We start from the raw sequence: 20772 nt of genomic DNA, 5'->3' as shown, positions 1-20772 counted from the left end.
TGTGTGTGTGTGTGTGTGTGTGTGTGTGTGTGTGTGTGTGTGTGTGTACACGTGTACCAAAGATTTTCTCCGTACGAAATTCATGAATAACAAATAACGGCTACGTTATTGGTTGGCAAAAAAGACACATACACACACAAACACAAAAACAACAGGCAATGCATACCACACACACACACACACATATATATGTACATAAATAGTAAACACTACAGCCACAGAGGTAAATCCCTCAGGTGCACGTAGCACCACTGTCCGCAGAAACGTCCGTACTTAATTGATGAATGGGCACCGGTAGGTCCGGTCAAATCCTATGGTCGACACGATCGTTATTTGACGCACACACGCACTAACGCACGCGCGAATACGTACACACATCCTTGTAAACGGTCACCAGTACACATGAACACATAAGTATAAATACACTCGGACGAACGCACACTTATACACGCACGCGCGTGCTCACACGTGACGCAGACGACGACGACGACGACGATCCGAAGGAGTGGATTGTCAGAAAATTCGAGCACGTACATACGTATTAATGCGGTTTTACGGCGACGAATATTGTGTTTCTTTAAAACTCGTTGATTTCGAATTCGCGTTTAAACGCGTGTAGGTATACACTCACTTTCGATTTCCCACGGGTGAAATTTGTCGCTTCGAAACGAAATGAAACGACGCGGCCCGTACGGTGACGGTGATTTTATGTTTTATCCGTATATACGATGGCCAAGGGGCTTTATTGCCGAAGGGGGAGGAGGAAGGAATGCAGGTCATACCGACAGAACACGTACGCACTGAGAGGTCGATTTGTTAAACGATCGAGGAAGGGGTGTGGTAAAACAAGAATACTTCTTATAAAAATGCCGTGTTACCCAACCTAACCGATAACGTTATCGAATTTTCTTTTTTTCGATCGCAATAGTAATCGTACACTTAATTCTTTCTCAATTCTCGACGTATTTAAAATATTTTTGAACTCCGTCGATCACCACTGCAACCGTAACAATGTGGTTAAAAATCGCATACGAGGAAAATCTACATCGTGCAATCAATTGTACAGTAAAAAGAAGTTATTTGCATTATAAGTAAATAATGTAACATATTAAAACCATGCTTTAATATTGTCATCGTCATATTTCGTCTCACAAATGCTCGTTCGCAATACATTTGAGTAGGTATGTAATATAATGCCAAGACAAGACTGCCATAACTTTTGAGAATCACCCGAGACAAACCGGTACAGCGACGCTCACTACTATATTATAAACCCATACGCTATTATACGGTAGCAGTAAATCTTAGAGCTTTCGTGCACCGCAGTTCGATATGTTTGTTCGCCGTGAAACAATAATCGGCAGATTTAGTTCGGAAAGTTGTATAAGCCACGTAACTACAATATTCGCACGGTATATATATACAAACATATTTTATTGCTCTCGAAGTCTTCACTACGAAGCGTTTAATACACACACACACATACACGCACGCACACATATCTTCAAAACCAACCCAAAGCCGCACGTACGTCCTACGCACGCATTAGCATATAATCGAAGCGCGACGACTACGACGACGGAATATCGCCGCTCATTTTCCAATTCCTTATACAAATTTGACGTTAAACTTTCGTCTGAAAAACGTTGTAACGTTCGATTTGAATAAATTTAACGCGGTGTTATACATATATAGATACAAATATATAAATATTTATAACTTTTCCACCACCTCCGTCGCTTTTAAACACTGTTTGACTATTGATGAGAATAACACGGTTTTGTGCGAATAGCAAAAAAAAAAAATACCTACGGAAATAAAAAAAATCGTAGTAATAAAAACCTCTTACTCGCCTAATGTACATGTACATTAATTTTTTTAAACTCAAGCCAGTGAAATATGGAGTATACCTGTGTTGGTGTACTCCAAACAGTGGTGGTGGCGTATATTTACGCGACGTACAAGTATTTATGTGTCAAGGTATGTACAAGCGTGCGGATGGGTGTGTAAGGAGAAAAAATCGAGAGCTTTCGGTGATAGCTGCTAGCACCACTGCTCATATACCTACTGTACAACTATTAAAAATATAAATTCGACCCTGCGCGCCCGCACGATCAATAATCTATTTATTACTCAACTGAAAGTGAAATATATATGCATAACAACAGATATATTATACTGCACAGGCGCTCCTCCATTTTTGGTTTTTAAAACCAAACGGACGGGTTGTAGGTACATCCGGCGCGTGCTGTGGAGTAGAATATACAAACACACACACATACACACACGCACGCACATACAACCACGACCTGTCAAGGAAATGGGGTATTTTTCTTTTTTTATATTTGTTGTTTATTTATTTATTTATTATTATTATTATTTTTTTTTTTAATATTTTTATTTATCGAAACAATAAAGGAAACACGATGGCCCCCAACGTTCGTCTGACCGGAACTAGCGGAACTGCTTTATCGGGGGAAAGGGTTAAGTCGTGAAACCCCTCACGTCCAACTTCTACGACCGTATACACACGTATATTATGTGCACACTATTTGCGCGTTTGTTTTACCACGGCGGCGGCAACGGACACGCGTTCAAATTTACGTGTATGCGTGCTTACATTTATTTTATCGGGGAAACAATAATTCAAGTGGAATGAGTTAAAAAATAATTTGTTTTTAGCCGGTAGTGTTTCCACGTGATAAAGATTCACTGGCGCAAGCAAGTTCCGGCGGCGTCGCACGTATTATGTATATTTGGGGTTGATTTTCGGCACACGCAGTAAAAGCTTGTTCGAAACGAATACGTTTCTTCGTATTTATAGTATAAAAATAATCTGAAATTTTTTCAGAAGAATTTATGAATACTTTTTTAATATTTCCGTGTTAGTCAATCGAATGCATTTGAAGTATAAAGTTAGTCATACCTGTGTTTTGACCTTCGGTCTACGGAAGGCAGGCAATTTTCAATTATTAAAATTAATGAAGTATTACAAAATATTTATACTCAATTATATAATATTATACTGATTATTATACTGATTGGTCGATATTGTTGTATATATGAATTCTATCTTAAATTATTTTAGACATATTATTTTAATACTTACATTTGATGCGCAGACTGAGTTCATTGCTAAATGATTCCCCTTCGGAGTTCGTTGCTCGACAAGCATATCTGCCTGCCACACTTCGTGTCACTTTCTGCAAAACCAAGTTGTTATCGCTTTTCATTGTTCTTGCCGATGAGTTCAAACTCAACGTAAGTCCCTGAAATTACATATAAGAATATTCATATGATATTTTACGTACTCGATCACTTATTTAAAAAGTATTGAATTTATAATATGTTTCATATTCGATTTTAATTAAAATGTATTATTGTTCTCGAGTGTGTACACAATTGCCATTAATTTATTTAGGTAGTACTTATAGTTTATCTAATAGAATATTTATTGTTTCTTAAAGTATTATAAAATTACATTTGGGTTATATTTGATTCATTATATGAAAAACCTATGTGATAATGTGTAAATTTGTGAATTAATTACACGTGAATCCATGAATTTGTTATTAAATTACGCATTTATAATTTTATTATTATCGGTTCGTAGAATGAACTTCCTAGTGTTTATAGAAATTTCCACATCACTGTCGTTTACGTAGTATATACATTAATCCACCCGTTCCGTCATTTCACGATAATACTGTTTATGAAACATTTATGAAACATTCTACATAGAAGGTAGAAATATTTTTAGTTATTAGTTTTTGGTTTTAATTTTAAGTACATGTGAAGTAAATATCCGTGATTTACTAAAATTATTTAATTAATTGAATTCACGGATTTTAAATTTAAGTATACGTGAACAAAAAACACATGATCACATAAATCATAATTTACGTTCAAATTCGAAAGCTTTACTTTTACCGTTTAAAATATTATAGTTTAATATAGTTTATATTTCCATCTATAATCCACGATAACGAATATATAATAAAAAAAAAAACCTAAAATAAAATCTACTTAATAAACGAAAGTAATAAATGAACATTATTATTTTATTATTATTAGTATTCTTCTTCTTTTCGGTGTTCAACCCTTCAGGTTGGTTTTGCAATCGCATATTCGCTCTCCAATCTTCTCTGTTCTCAGCTAGCTTTTTTAGTTTGATGTAACTTGTTGGTCCAGCCTTGGAAATTAAAATTTAAGATATTGTTTTCATCTTGTTACTATTTTGTCGTTGTCCAGTATCAAGTTTCCATCCAAACCTCTTTATTTTACTGTTTAGTTTCGTTTTTCCTCCGAAAAATTTCTTAATTGTGTTAAACGCTTGATCCATTCTTTTTTAAGCAATTGTTCCAATTTTTGGCACTTTTCTTTTAAGTATTTCTCTCTTGCAAATGTCGAATCTCTATTAATTTTATTCTTTAGCTCTTTATATCTCCATGAATCTCCATGTATTCTATGATTATCCTTATCGTTTTTTTTTACTTTCTTCTCTCTTCAATACCTTTTATAATGTTATCATTTATCCATGGTTTCTTAGGCTATGGTAAGTTTCTTTTTAAATTGTTGCTATCTGCTTCAAGTATTATATTCTTTATTTTATTCCATTATCTTCATTGGTATCACTTGGAAATGGTGGGTTTAATATTAGTTTTTCATCGATGTAGGATGAGTATGCTATATTTATGATATTATCTTTTAGTATTCTTAAATCATATTTACTTGTTTTTGGGGTTATTCTTGTTAGTTTCTTATACACAACATTTCATTTCATCATGAGGAGATTATGGTCGTTATTATTAGTGTTATAATATTATAATATTATGGTGTATGCGGAATATAATATTTGTTATAAAGTTCGAGGACTCGGTGAAAGGTACGAACATAAGGTTGTTAGACATTCAGCCAATTATCCTTTTTTATTATATTATGTATCTGAGTACGGGGCTATCGAAAACGTAGCCACTTATTTTATCAATATTCAATGTTTATAAAATAACAGGTTTTGGAGACACCTCTATAACGATCCTAGAACTACTACAGTATTGTACACATATATAGTATAACGTATTTTTATAGTTTTTATTCTCATTATTCAGAACTACGGCACCGAGTATAAGAGATTTTTAATTCGAGTATATGATATTGTAAACATTCGAAATATAAATCTTGGGCTTAACAATAAAATGATAATGGAAATTATGAATTTTTTTCAATACTAATATTATTTTTACTATCTCTTCTAGTTTCTGATTCGGCACACGATTTTGTTTTTAGTTTTAATTAGTTTTTTTTTGTGCGAGACTTGTTATGGGCTTATTATAGGTGTAATACTACTCACACATACCTAGGTGTCTGTACCACGTCGTAACGTACGTATCACTTTGTGTATCTTTATCAATGCATTTTTCTCTAAACAGTTTTGTAAACAATTCAAATAGTAGTAAAAATATATTTTATTCGAAATTCAAAAGTTCGTTAGTCGATACTATGTAAATGTTCCGACATAACGCATCATAAGGTTTTATTCTATTCGCAACGTACCACGGTTGATCTGTTGATGCAATAAGGATTTGATAAGGTGATTCGAATTCGTTACAATAGGGCGTAGGGCGTATACCCGAAAACGACATTCTCTCTTTTTTTTTTTTTGTTTACCATCGGAACAATAACAATCGACGGCGACTAACGATAGATGGATAGCAGTTTGATGTTCCGCGGTGTTGTTTTTGTTTTCTTCGGTAAAACAATAATCACGACACATAATAATCCGCCGACAAGAGATAGGCGGACTTCCCAAGGGTTGAACGACGGCGCGACGACAGCAACAACAAAAACAATAGTACCGCCGTTCTACACGGTGTTCGCGTTATCTGACGCGTTGCCCTCCGTAACAACGTTTTACCGCCGCGTGAGTCGTCCCCGCGGGCACGACTACGTGTTCAGAATACTCGCGCGCGCGTATGCAATCGTAACCGTACTACGGATTAGTTACCCCGCAACACTTCCAATGTGGCACGCACGTACGCACGCGCTCGCGAAAACGATACGGACGTTACACGTGAATCGACTCTACTCACCCGAGCACACCCTTATCTGACCTCGGGTAACCGCGTCCGTCGACGACCTGCAAAATTCCAACAGGGATCGTCGATCACATTTTTACCGGTCGTACGTTTACAGTCGAGCACACGGAGTGTTCAAACGACGATCAAACCACGATGTCGTGTTTACGATGAAGTTTTACTGTCATAATTATTATTTTTTTTTATTTTCGTAACAATTACGTTGGTCCTAAAATTACAATTGTTAATTTTCATTTTATGCTTTTTAGTTGAAAATATTTATTTTTTTTCGTTGCTCTCGTAAACAACTGCTCGTCGAAATTCTCCTTCAGAGTGTGAAAATAGAACTTATAATACGCAATGTGCGCATAACGTCGGTGAAAAAGAAAATACTAATCTAATATTCGTCGTTGGATATCTTAATAACTTATAATTATAATTAAACGATTTAGCAGTTTAGCAGTTAGTAACATACATAATAATTGTTGAATATAAATAAAAGTTTCATCGAGCAGTTATAAATGCGCACATGCAAAATTATCTGTATTACTAACAATGTCTTTTAAAAGTTGTGATATTTTATATCCATTTATTATCCATTTCAGAAGTAAAATTAATAATGTTTTAAAATCAAATAACAATAAACAACAAAAATAATGAAAATAATTAAAGCGCACTGCTATAAATAAAACCACCCTGACTGTATAGAACATCAAAGTTAAAACCTTGTTCAGATCCTACTATAATCCATTATAACAATATAGGTATATCTAAACATTATTTATTTATTTATTTTTTTATTTTTATTTTTTGTTATTAATACGTCCCATTACATAAAATTTATTATGAAATAATTGTACTTTTAATACGTGGTCATAACTAGATATAACAGCAGAGTAGGACATTTGGATATTGATTACTACAAATTAATAGAGTGGATAATTTCAAATATTTAAGGATGGACATTAATAAGGACACAAATAGCCATAAAGAAATAAATATACGATTGATAGTGGAAAACAGATGTTATTTGAGATTGATACCTCTGTTTAAATCATGGTTTTATCATGGAAATCAAAAATAACACTTTACAAAGTTCTAGGGAGACCTTAGTAGTCTTGAATGCATGTGATGTGTGATTACAACATCAGACGAACTCAAATTAGCGATTTTGGATTGAAGATATTAAAAAGAATCTATGGACCCAAAAGAAATAGCGAGGGAGGATTTGAGATTAGGTAAAACCAGGAAATTAAAGATCTGTATGGAGAAGCGACCATCAATGGTGTGTTAAAAAATAGTAGATTGAGATGGGCTGAGCACGTTTGGAGATCAGAAAGTATGATTGGACAAGTTACAGAACGGAAAACAAATACAAAAAGACCAAAATAACATCCCAGACAAAGATGGAAGGATAGAGAGAACAAGGACTTAAAAGAGCTTGGAATTGAGAATGGAGATGAACTGGCTAAGGAAAGAAATCAGTGGAGACAAGTGGTTATTGCGACAATGGGTCTAAATGGCTTGTAAGACGTTATATATACATAATTGTATTTCTATGCAAATATAGTAATCAGGACAATTAAAAATTATTGCACTGAACTGAGACTTGAACGAAATCATTATATTAGTATAGATCGATACATCAATATATGTTATAATGTATGTACCACCTACAGAATTAACGTATTTCGAGAAAACCGTGTTGAGTTTACGGGGTTCGGTATCTCTTCCATCGGTGTCTGAATATTAATTTTCAATTTAGTGGGTCACTCGCAAACTGAGCAACACGAAAATAAAATAAAACAATGTCTTTTTCCCATTTATTATGAACATACCTAATGTAACAGAAACATTAAATTATTTATTTATTTTTATTTTCACTGGATGCTGAGATGATCGTCTCGAATATTAAATAGAGCTGCAACGAATTTATTCCTTTATTACGCAAGAATAAATTAAATAACACACAATTTAATCAGAAGAACACGTGATCTTCAATGGATTCGGGTTATAACAATTTAATTATACCAAGTAAAAACGAAACTATGTAGTAGGTATTCAATATTGGTTTGACCGAAGTAAATATTAGATACCTAGAAACCATATACTAAACTATAGGGGTTTGCAGGATATAGAGCTACATAACCTTGTTTCCAAAAATACTAAAAATAAATAAAAAGCATGATATATGTTATTTGGTCACTACATTTATGTTATATGATTTTTTTTTATTACACTATAATTGTTATAATTTTATTTTCAGTCCCATATAATTTTGTTTATTTTTAAAACACAAACTATTTAATAATGTAAAAACAATTTAAGAAGTACTATGCTTCATGAGAGATTAAATAGCTAAATGCTTTTAACTAAAGGGCAAGAAATGGTTACCTATATATTTAAATCCCGAAGACATTATAGATGATTTCAAAATCCTAACTATAGCAGAATTGTATTATGATCAACTATAGTTATTTATCAAATTTATAATGTTTTTTCGTTGAAATATATGATAATATTTATTTTTTATATACGCTTTTTAAATATATTACTCAAACCATTTCAAGTATTATATATTTCATTTTTTTTCTCGTAATTTATTTTAAATATTAATTGTAAAAGAAGTTATAAAAATAAAGAAATGGCCATTTAATCATTTTTATTTTAAAGAAAAAATTAATATTTTATATTAAACAGTAATTTAGACATTAGTAGGTATGTATATTTTTATCAGAATTTTGAACACTTAAAATTACTTTCAGAGGCCCTCTGACGAGGGAAAAGGAGCCTTTTACTTATATACCCCTTGAAAATGGTCTCTGCACGCCTATGTAGGTACCCAAATTCAACCAAATTTTAATTTCAATAAAGTACTCACTGCTTTTCTGCTCGTATATCTACCTAAAATTATTATTATTGGTAATGTTCAACAATTTTTACATTTTTAAATATTGGTTGGTATATAATAATATAGATAATTATAATATCACAATCGCCAATACATTTTTGTAGTGCGATGCATTCCTAGTGTTTTCATTCAAACTACGTCATTAAGACGTTTTGTTTATAAACTGTCAAAATAATTATAAATTAACCGATACGTAATTATTGTAAAGATGATTGTTTCATATTATTACAGCTAAATTTGAGTAAATGATTTTATAAAACTTTATGTTGAGATTATGTTCTTTTATTCTAATGAACTATAAGTTACTTATAAGAAATTGGTCATTCTATTTTTTATCGTTATTAGTAATAATTAGTCATTGGTAATAATAATTTATTACTTATAAATATTTTCAATAAAATAAATGTTTACTTATATATCATATATATTACCATTTATATCAAATAGTTTCCGTAGTGTAGAGGTTATCACGTGTGCTTCACACGCACAAGGTCCCCGGTTCGAACCCGGGCGGAAACAGTATTGTATTTTTTAGTGATTTTTTTTTCTCTTTTGTCCTAATATTTTCATTATAAATATATAAATTAAGTTAGTAAAAAAAAATATATATATATATATATAATAAAAAAATAAATGTCCAACACTCACAATTAAATTAAATTTGCATTGGAACGTTTATTCATAAATTATAATGTAATGATTTTTAAAATACACAAGGACATTAGCCATAACTCAATAATGTTAACCCCATATATTAATTTCTCATTAGTATATAAATATTAGTTCTGCAAGTATTCGATATGTTTTTGTATTTTCTACAATATTATTTGTAAAAGTTAATATTTTTATATTATATATCTTATAGATATTGTTATAAAGAAACTCATAAAAAATAATAAATTTCAAAAATCGTATACGTAACGTTGGCACATAAAATTACTATAGATTATCGAAGAATGAAGAATATTTTTATCTTTTAGATCCACAAATTTTCAATGAGACTAGACACTTTGAGCTGTCAAAGAAAACGTTTAATACTAAAACTAAATTTGGAATTGTCCATCTTTACAAGAGCTAATAATATTATAAAGACCGACGTTTTCAAAGTAGCTTAAGAAAAAAAAAATCTTAGCGACGAAAAAAGTTTTATTGTGCGATGAAGTCAGAACATTTAATGGTCATATGAAAATGGAGAGCGTGATGACTTAAGAAATTCCACCATCTTTTAAATTTAATATATTATAATATTAATGTTAAGGTTTTTTTTTTTTTTTTTTTTAATTATTCGCTGTCAAAACAATATTTATTTTAAAACTATTTTTTTCTTAGTAATTTTTTTCAATTTAAAAATGTCTAAAGACTTTTATCACCATTATTATTATTACTTTTAATTTTCTCTTTTTTTCCACAATCATTAAAGTTTCACCCTTTACTCATCCATTTGGAAAAAGTTTTGCTTTTCACAGGCTAATTGATATTTTTTATTCACGCAGTAAAATATAGGCAATACTTAATTTTCTGAATAATATGGTTGTTGGCTCATGGACTTCTATGTTGATTCTCCTTTTCAGACAATTATTTGACGGTTTTTATATTTATTTTTATTCTAAGCTCTCAAAACATTGGAAAAAAATATACTTATAAGAACTTTTGCATAGCGTTTGTTCAAAAACAATTTCGTAATGCGATAATAAGTCATGAAATTGAACTCAATGGGAAAATCTATTAGAAAATATTAAAAATAAAACAAACGAGAGAAAGAGAGGGAGAAAGAGAGAGAGAGAGAGATAGATAGATCATAACCACAGAAATACTTTATTTCTTTTTTTTTTTACATTTCGAACTCTGTAAATTATTACTGTTTTTTTTTTTTTTTTTTGTTATATCTTTACATAATGATTGATTGCACTTTAAAGAATCGAGAGCGAAAAGTTTTTAACATGAAAATATCTACAATTTATTCCGTACCTAGACCAATATTTGATTTCTACACTTTTAATCGATATCAAATATAATCCAATCAAAATTATCGTCAAATAAATAAATTAGATCAGTTTACGTTCATCATCCAACATAAACAGACGTCGTTTTCGTTTGTCCGTTATTATTTGCACACTACACTAATGAGTTTTATCTAATATTATAAATCTAAACTTATCTCGGAATAATTCGAAACGCAATTTATCTTCTTTGTCATCATCTTCTCCCACAAAATATAACAACAACCAAAATAAAGTATTCATCACATCAAATCGCTATGTTTCACTCTCCGAGGACAACACTTTCGATCAGGAGGTGTTCAACCCTCTCGCTATCGCAACACCTTCCAAAGTCCAGAGCAACGCTTTGCCGGTCATGTGGAAATCACTCCAAGTATAACAACTTTTTTTTTTTTTTTTGCATCTCCCTTCTATTTAAGCGATGGCTATGAATTTTACACACTCAAGAAATCCTTAATAGATCTTGTCATTCCTTCGGGTTTTAATTTTAAAAATATCCCAAAGCACCTGATTATCCGCACCGATGACATCAGTAATTAAAATCTAGTTTATAATTATCTTATCATTAATGAACAGATACATTTCCACACATACCTACCTAATAGTTTGAAACCATATGCTGTATTTATCAGGCACCTCCACCCATCCACTGCTGTCGAAGACATACAAGTCAGCTTATTTGATATTGGCTACAAAGTTATTCGAATCTCTAATATTCTACATCGTTCCACTAAAAGACCTTTGCCTCTTTTTTTAATTAATCTAAAAGTTACTGATAATAACAGTGATATTCTCAAATTATATTTGCTTCTTCACACTAGAATCAAAATTAAGCTGCCCAGAAAAAACTCTCCCCTCCACTTATCCCACTGGTAACTTTTGCCACCAATCTCCACGTTGCGTCAAATGTGGAGAGAACCATTATAATTCAGATTGTACCAAATCACCATCAGAGTGCCAAGGCACACCAAGTGTGCCCTATGTTCAGAGCCACATACAGCCTCATATGAAGAATATACAGTGTTTACAAAACTTAGTAAAAACCGCAGAAAATCTCCATCATTCAAAACTTATTATCATCCGGTGCTCAATCACAACATTCCGTCTATAAACAAAATAACTTCCAGTCCCAACAAGAAACAAAAACGTTCATATGCCAATGTTACTGCCAACACTTCGTCCTCAAAAGCTACGCCCGAAAGCCTAATCTCCAAATTTCACGAAGATTTCAGAGCTATAATTAACCCCTTATTACTTCTATTAAACACAATTTTCAACCACTTACTTCCATTTTATTTTCCTATACCTTCTCCTTAAAACTATTGTAACACTTATGAGTATATATTATATTATATTTATGTTAGCTTTATATACAATTGTTGAAGCTAATTGTAAATCTACAAAGTTTCATAAATAAAAAAATAAATAAATAAATAAATTAGATAACCTTTTTGACACGAGAATATTGGTACGACCGAAATATATGAAATCATGTTACAATATTAAAATGCACAAAGAATAAGGATATGTTTCATTCAACTACGCTGGGTTATGATGCAGTGTTTCGCAACACCGTAATTATTATTTGAAGTTACTCATTAATGTAGAACATTACAGGTTTGAAATGTTGATAATGAATACCTAATTATTTTCGTGTTACATCATAATGTTACATTTAGTGTGTATATTGTACAAAAAACATTTTGAAATTATTAGAATGAGTTATAAATAGTTATAGGACGAAACAATACTTGTGTATTAAATAACACTATTTCGATGTAATTTAGTGTTTTTGTAGTCCTAAGTTGGCGGTCAAGTTTGTCAGTGTGTAGGTGATTTAAAATTAAATTGCAATAACTCGAATCCGAAAAAAGTAATTAAAAAAATTACAAATTGCGAAATTTCTAGGTTGATCGAAACATAGGGATTGTTTAATGTATTGATCTTTTTAACTTGAAACCAATGTAGCAATCTTCTTGAATGAAAGAGGTTAGTTGGTTAATTAATATTTCTAATAATGATTGATATTGTAAAAAACATTAATTAATTAATAAGGTTGGTTGAACTATTAATGTTCTTATTAAAATATTTCGAAATTATAAAATGGCTATAACCAAATAACTAATATTGTTTGATGGAAACTCATTGAAATATCCGATTTCGTTAAAAAAATTAATTTTGTAACGCTTATAACTAATTTTTGCAGCTTTTCAGTTTTTTTTTTTTTTTTTTTTTTAGGCTACAAAAATATTGTTTCAAAAGTATTTGTATCACATTTTCAGGCTCTAGAGTATAAACATTTTAATTTTATATATTTTTATCAATATAAAGCGAATTTTCGTGATTTTTATCGTTTGTCTATAAATAATATACAAATGTTCGTGAATTATTTTTTGAAATCAAGCTCAACATTTTTACTTTAATCAGCAATCAATATAGGTATGTGAGGCATTTTATATTCAATTGTCAAGATTTCTTGTCAAATCGGAATTATTATATCAACATTTTCAAAGAATGCTAGGAAAATATGAACATTTTAACTCTCTATAGATAGTTTAAAATAAATATTTGTAAAAAAATACACCATATGTATATAGAAAAAAATTATAAGCATTTAGTGAAAATTATATATATTTATAATATAATATATATTATATATGTTTCTGTAATTATTATTTATTACTATTTTTATAAAAATTCGATTTTGTGGCAAACCGGTAGTTGTTACCAATTATTTTATAACTTTTCGTCAGTTTTTCACTATTCTTACGAAAACTATTGGAAAATTCGTAAGTTAATTCTTTACAATTTGCTAACTAAATCTCATACGATTGTGATGATTGGAGCAATCCAATCTTGATATAAATTATACGGATACAAAAAAATTAAAAAAATACTCTGGTAATATTAATACATTCATCGTTTCAGTTAGAATTTAAAACATATCAATGAAAATTAGACTTATCTATATTATGCTATTTTGTAATAAGTATATAATCCCCTAAATATTAACAATCAGAATTTTTAATAAATTTAAATTTATGGGTTCGTATCACAGCGACAGAATTTGTTTGAATAAATATACACCTCGAGTTGTAATTGATATTGAACAATTTAATTAATATTAATAGCAAATAACTATAACCGTGTATAAATTGATCCGGCTTGTTTATGATATTTTATGTAAAAACAACTGAAATAATTTTTTACGGGAAAAAAAAATTAATTTGGCTTAATTAGATGTGAAAACGGATAGTGTTGTACACGTATGCAAATCTACGTAATTAATTATTAATGTACATTACTCTGGGATACTAAAAAAAAAAAAAAAAATACAGAAAATTATTTAAAAAAAAAAAAATCCAATTTTGTTTTGTCATATTATAAATTAGAACTCGGAAAAATGGATGGAATTGAGAACGTAGAAAGAAAAAGAGGCAGAGAAAGAGAGTGAGATAAGAGAGTATAAGAGAGAAAGAAAAAGAAAAAGTTAGGGAAGGGTTTCTTTTTCTCGTAAAATTGTTTCGTGCAGCATTAAATATTTTATAGTTTTCCCGCAAGGCTATATAGTACCAAGAAATGCTCGCAGTGTTTACGAACGCGTTTTTAAACAGTTCGAACAAATAGGCATATATTATTATTATTATTATTATTATTATTATTATACATATAAAATATATGATGTTAGTGCTAAATTACATACGATCTATGTGAAGTTTATTTTTTTTATGATAAATCGAAAGTCGTGTGATACCTCTATAACCGCGTATCGTTGCACGCACTGTAATATTCCGAGTACATATTTTAGTGTACCACCTACATGTGAACACCTGTCGGAAATTTATTTCGAACCATATATTTTTACCTCGAAGGTGTGTTAGGTGGGAGGGGAGTCACTGTACAGAGTTGCAGAGTTAGACAAAATCAAATCAAAATGATGAATAAGAAATAAAATTGTGGAAAATTGATTGTTTTGCGAACAAAGAATAACGTTTTATTTTAAATAGTTTTAATCGCGAATAAAAAATAAAATTTATTGTGAATAATATTCACAGTATATTGGTGCCTAAATTGCGAGTAAATAACTTGTCAAAATTGGCCCATTATCTAAAATAATATAGTTTATGATTTTTTTAACATTTTTTCTATTACATTTTCGATACCCGATAATGTATTTCGTATACGAAAAACACCGATTTAAATTTACAATAAAGTTTGCATTTCAAGTGTCTACGAATTATTTGAGATAAACACGATTATGTGGAATAATGCATAACGAATAATTGAATAATGAATAAAGCAGTCTAGAACGATCCCGTAGAACAACGGATGCCGAAGAATTGAATAATGAATAAAAAAAATTTGGAACTACCCGTAGAACAATGAATAATTTTTTGTTCGAACGATTTTTTTATTTGACCGACGCCCAACTCTGCCGCCCCCGCGATGGTATTTTAATATATTTCTTCCACTGGAGAACGTTCACGTTCTGTGCAGCGCCACCGCACATCACTTGCCGGCGACACGTACGACACGCACGCGTAACCCACTGCAGTGGTGTATTGGTAGTAAATATATTTAAGGGTATCGGTGGTGGATCTAGGATTTTCTCATGGTGGGGAATATAAAATATTTTCGTAACATGATATGTACAGGTATATAAGACTTATTCTACTAAATTTATAAAACAAGATTTAATTTTTTTGATGACTGTGCCATTACTCTACGGCTGTATCCCGGATCACGATATAAGTATGAGGTGTGTATCCGTAATTTGATATGAAATTAGATACTAATGTATACTAGTGTATCCTTCTTGGTTATGAAATATTAAAAAAATAGGTTTTATTTAAATTGTTCATGCAAAAAATTGTTTTAACCCATGGCCCACGGGGGGAGGATTTATCCCCTATACCTTCTCGTAGATCCGCCACTGAAGGGTATACGCAATAATAAAATATGTATATTAATCCTAAAAAAATGTTCTCGTTTCGTTCGACAATTTTTTTTCTGGGTAAACTCTAATCAATTAAATTAACCACTTACATGTTTATAAGTTCTGATAAGACTATAAAATACAACACCATAAGATATACATTGGCCGCGCGTTATAAATTTCTTGGTGCAGATTTATGATCCACGAGCTGAAAGGCCATACTCTGTATTATATTTAATAACATTTATTTTTCAAAGTATTATTTACTAACTGAACTTAAAATACATTTCACTGTAATTTGAACTGTAAACTGCACACTGTGATCTTCAACATATAAATATTTCGTTCAAACTTCATAGTTCATAATGATTTTTAAAATGAACTATTAAATAAGTTTTATTTGATTTACGAGTTATTTTAGGAGCGTATACCCGTAAAATATTATTTTACATTAGGGATACGCCAAAAATAACGCCAATACTTACGTTGTGGTACCACGTGAGCTTCGTGGACGGCGGGTTGGCTTTCACGTGACAGTCGAAGTACACGTCGTCACCCTCTTTGATGCCGTTCGGGTCGATCGAGTTGCCCAAGCGCAGCGAAACGATCGGAGCAACTGTAACACACGTGCCATATCATACGTATTAGTTCACGCATATGATATTTTGTATTTATATTTATCATTAGGATTCTGAATTTGAAATATTTAAAATTATTTTTTCTTCTTTTAAACGGGTTCAGTCATAGATGATTAGAAATAATATATTGGTTATACTCAGAAAATATTTTCTATATTCATTTCACACCATTTATTTTTTATATGGACAGGCTATTACTTATTTCTTGTTATGTACAATTATCCGGTGTATATTTCAAAATGGGTTTGAAAATAAATATCAAAATCAATAATAAAATACGGCTATTTTCATTAATTTCAATAAACAAAATAAAGAGTCGTTTAATATTTTATATTGCTGCATTGCTTATAAATAGGACTAGAAATAATAAAAAAAAAATGTTCTTCACAGAACTAGAAATCTAAAAAGTATTATATTTATTATATTATAGATTTATAAAATATCTTCTATAAATATGTAACCTACGAGTATTTTCTATGCTTCATATACTAAACCAGCTTATATTCAAGAAAATAAATTTCATGAATCTTTAAAACCCTATTTATTATTATCGACGGGCTGAACCCTATACAAAAATTTAACATGATAAAATATATTAAAAATATACATATGTATTGTTGTCTTATATAAGTACACGATATAAATGTATACGTAAGACACGTAGACACCCGCGTGAACGTGAAATACATTACGCGGACGAAAGATATAATTTGCCTGTGGTGTTGGTGCACCGTATACACATATTGTATCAATATTCTATCCGTGTACAATGTTTCGTCGGCGGGAAAGAGCTAAGAAATCAAAAAAAAAAAAAAATTAAACAGTAGAAAAATTTCGTTGGTTATAACGCTTGCCTAATGGTCGATTTCAACGCGTAGAGTTCGAGTGTGATTCAGAGTTGGTGAGAAATACGTATTTCACAACCTCGAGTTAGGTGGTAACTTCATGATAATGAAAATCCCTACTCCCAGATTTTAACCGACAATATTTTTGAGTGATAAGAGTCAACTTTATTTACAATCACGGTTTAGTAGATACCATGGTGTTACAACTATGATAGTGGTTGTTGATTATACAGGGTGGTCAGTGGTAAACGGATTTTTTTGAAATTAGTATTACTGGGAAGGTGGTAGTCTCCCAAATTTGCTGCCACTCTTATTTTGTAACGCGGAAATGTAATTTTAGTAGCCATGGATAACTTGAGCGTTGAACATCGTATTTTTGCTGTTTTCGAATTTATTTGAAATGGCGAGTCAATTGTGTCCACGTGACGTGCTTTCCGTCGTCGGTTTGAACTCGGTTTGCATAACATTCTTCCAGCGCCTAACACAATTTTGTGGTTGGTGAACAATTTTTGTACTTATAGTAGAGTGTCTGTCCTACACCACCAGTAGTTACGCCTGAAAATGTTGAACACGTAAGAGCGTCAAGGAGGCAATTAAACGTGAAATTGCCGAAATTCCGGACCATATGGAGCAGAAAGTTATTGGCAACTTTAGGGACCATCTTGAGCAGTGCATCACTGAAAAGGGTTGCCATTTAAATGAAATAATTTTTAACACTTAATAATTTTTCATTTTTTTTCATTATGTAAATAAAAATTACCATGTTCCTCTACATATTATTTTTACTTTCAACCCTATATGACTAAATTAAACAATTTAACAGAGTTTTGAAATGTGTCCATCTTTTCTTGACTACGCTGTATATTGAAAAATTGTTTTTATTTTTTTTTTTTTTTTTTGTCTCGGTTGAACGAGCAGGATGATTTATTAAGTATCCAAGTAGTTGCTATGCAAATATTAAAAATTAGAATATTAGAATAACAAATAAGAATAATAGAGCACCAAATTGATTCACTCGCTCTTATTAGAAAATTACGTGACGTGTCGTAGTTCACCCCTGTTCACACATGTCACGATTCACAACTGTTCAACGTCCCACCGACTAGACGGATTTATCGATATCTCATCGATTATACCCATATTACATCTACTGTCGAACGGAAATACCACCATTTTTTTTCTACTGCATTTTATCAGTGATTTGATCAAGATTGAAAATTGTCTATTCGTTTTTATTGTTATTACTGTCCACTGTCGTTATCAGTTTATTAAAATATACAATACGTGGAAACTTAAAATATCCGAAAAAATTTTAAAACTTGAAAAACAAATGACCAATTTTATCAGGCTTACCTATCAATATTATCAGAAAAAATATAAATGTTATCATTAACAGAGACTTTCAGTACTGCCCTATTTTAAGCTAAACTCAGATTAACTAACTTTCATCAATAAACCCATGGTAAAAACGAAAAAAGTTACCGAGTTATTGAATAACTTGGAGTTAAATATTATAGACTTTAACTCCCACATGGTTAAACTGGACATGAGTGTAAAGATTTTTAATAAACAGATGGAGTGATAATATTCCGAGCTGATGTCAAATATAATACTTGGTAATACCATGATGTAGATAGCACCAATAACGTATAAAATACATATCATAAAGATATAGCAGTGGGTGGCCAATTTCAATAGATTCGTGATCGACTTCTGAGCTTTTCTAATTGTCACGAACAAAAACATTGTATGGTAAATCTATGTGAAAGTATGAAACAGCGAATCGCTATGTACATTCGATGGGTCCAACTATCCAAATACCATTTGACCGGAGGAAATGATTCAGAACGTGTGTGTTATAGGATAAAAAATATGTACATTACGTTTATCTTACAGATCTACTTAATAATGCGATTCTATTTCAGAAAACTAATCTAAATTCGTAAATTCCACTTGAGATCGGTCAGTCCATGTTTTAAGATTTCTGATTTTAAGCCTGAATAATTAAGTTTGAAAATGTCTAAACTTTAAAGTATTCAAAACAAATATTTATGAATTAGAAAGTAAAATTGAGGAAAGTGAACTGACCTACCTTAAGTAGACATTTATCAGAAGACTAGTGTGTTTTGGCTAGAATAATTGATCACCGTCAATCAATCCCCTTTTCCGGAACCGGCCGGTTGGCAATCGTATAGTGGACCATTCCACAGTCGCTAGAAACATAACTTGATAATAGTCACCAAGTCTTAAGGGATGTTAGTTATATTCCTAATGTGCATATTTGATAATTTTATCACGCATTGATCGCAGATTAGGTCTCTCCGCAGAAAAAGAATAAGTGAACATCTGGTTTTTTTTTCTCCTGCCGCCATGGTTTTATTGGACTCCAGCTGATAACACTGCACGTATGTAAGTGTTGTACACCATGGGACGGTGCGTTTCTCACCGGAAAAATAATGAACAGTGACAATAAAAATCGAAGAAATAATAATTATAACGAATTACGAAAACTACATAAGTACTGCAGCAGCGCATACGATATGAACGACTGTACAAAAAGTCACCTGGTCCACGCATAGTATACAACTATAGAATATAATAATACGTATAATCATAATAATAATGATTAAATATAATTAATGGTTTATTGTTGTTCTAATTAATACTCGTACAATGAAATACTCCGACTGATAAATTAAATAAAAAAAATTAAAAAAAACTCATAGATTTTCATGTTTTAAAATGAGAAATACGCTTTTTGTTGTGGGAGGCGCTCAAATGTATTGAACACCGAACAAGTGACAATCTAATTCATGTATGAGATAATAACAATAAATAACTGAAGATATAATTTAATAAGGAAATACTGTTTACGGTATTGTAAACATTTGTCATTAAAAATTGTAAAATTGCAAAAATTTATATAATTCCTCGGCTAATTACCTAGTCATTTAGCAGAACGCTTGACTTGACTAAATGCCTACAACATATTACGCATATTGTAATGCCGTCCGGGAAATGGAATTATTGTACGCCTCATCGCCGTATGCCCCACTCGATATAGATTTATTTCAATAAGCCGGGAATAAAAACACGCACTGCATATATTATTATTATAGTAATTACCAATTACATTATTGTATGTTTCCAATGTATAGGTATTAGGTTTAATACCGTCTGTATTCGAAGAAGCCAATAACGTTTAATTATCCATTGACCATAATATGGTATATAATATACTATAACATCTTTATGATATATATATATAGCGTGTTCAACGATAATGATAACACGAAATATTACCAACATAATTGGTCAATTTTAAAAATAGACCAAAACTTTATAAGTCAAAGTTGTTTAAAACAAAT

The 20772-nt window shown here is 31.0% G+C and overlaps 1 protein-coding gene and 1 non-coding gene across 3 annotated transcripts in view; one reads left to right on the top strand and one right to left on the bottom strand.

Moving 5' to 3' along the window:
* Positions 1-20772, bottom strand: part of LOC112681662 (B-cell receptor CD22-like) — a 356479-nt gene that overhangs the window by 26998 nt on the left and 308709 nt on the right. For both annotated transcript variants that reach the window (XM_025551937.1, XM_025551938.1), the window contains 2 exons: positions 16407-16537; positions 3110-3269 (listed from right to left, as the gene is read on the bottom strand). In XM_025551937.1, coding sequence (XP_025407722.1) covers positions 3110-3269; positions 16407-16537 — 291 coding nt within the window. The remainder of the gene's footprint in view (positions 1-3109; positions 3270-16406; positions 16538-20772) is intronic.
* On the top strand, positions 9432-9504 carry Trnav-cac. Its single transcript has one exon. It is a non-coding gene; the product is annotated as a tRNA-Val (tRNA).

The sequence above is a fragment of the Sipha flava genome, unplaced genomic scaffold, assembly GCF_003268045.1.
Source record: "Sipha flava isolate LNK unplaced genomic scaffold, YSA_version1 194_pilon_pilon, whole genome shotgun sequence".
Classification (NCBI taxonomy): Eukaryota; Metazoa; Arthropoda; class Insecta; order Hemiptera; family Aphididae; genus Sipha; species Sipha flava.
The sequence above is the reverse complement of the archived record's forward strand: the minus strand, read 5'-3'. Positions and strand labels throughout refer to the sequence as shown.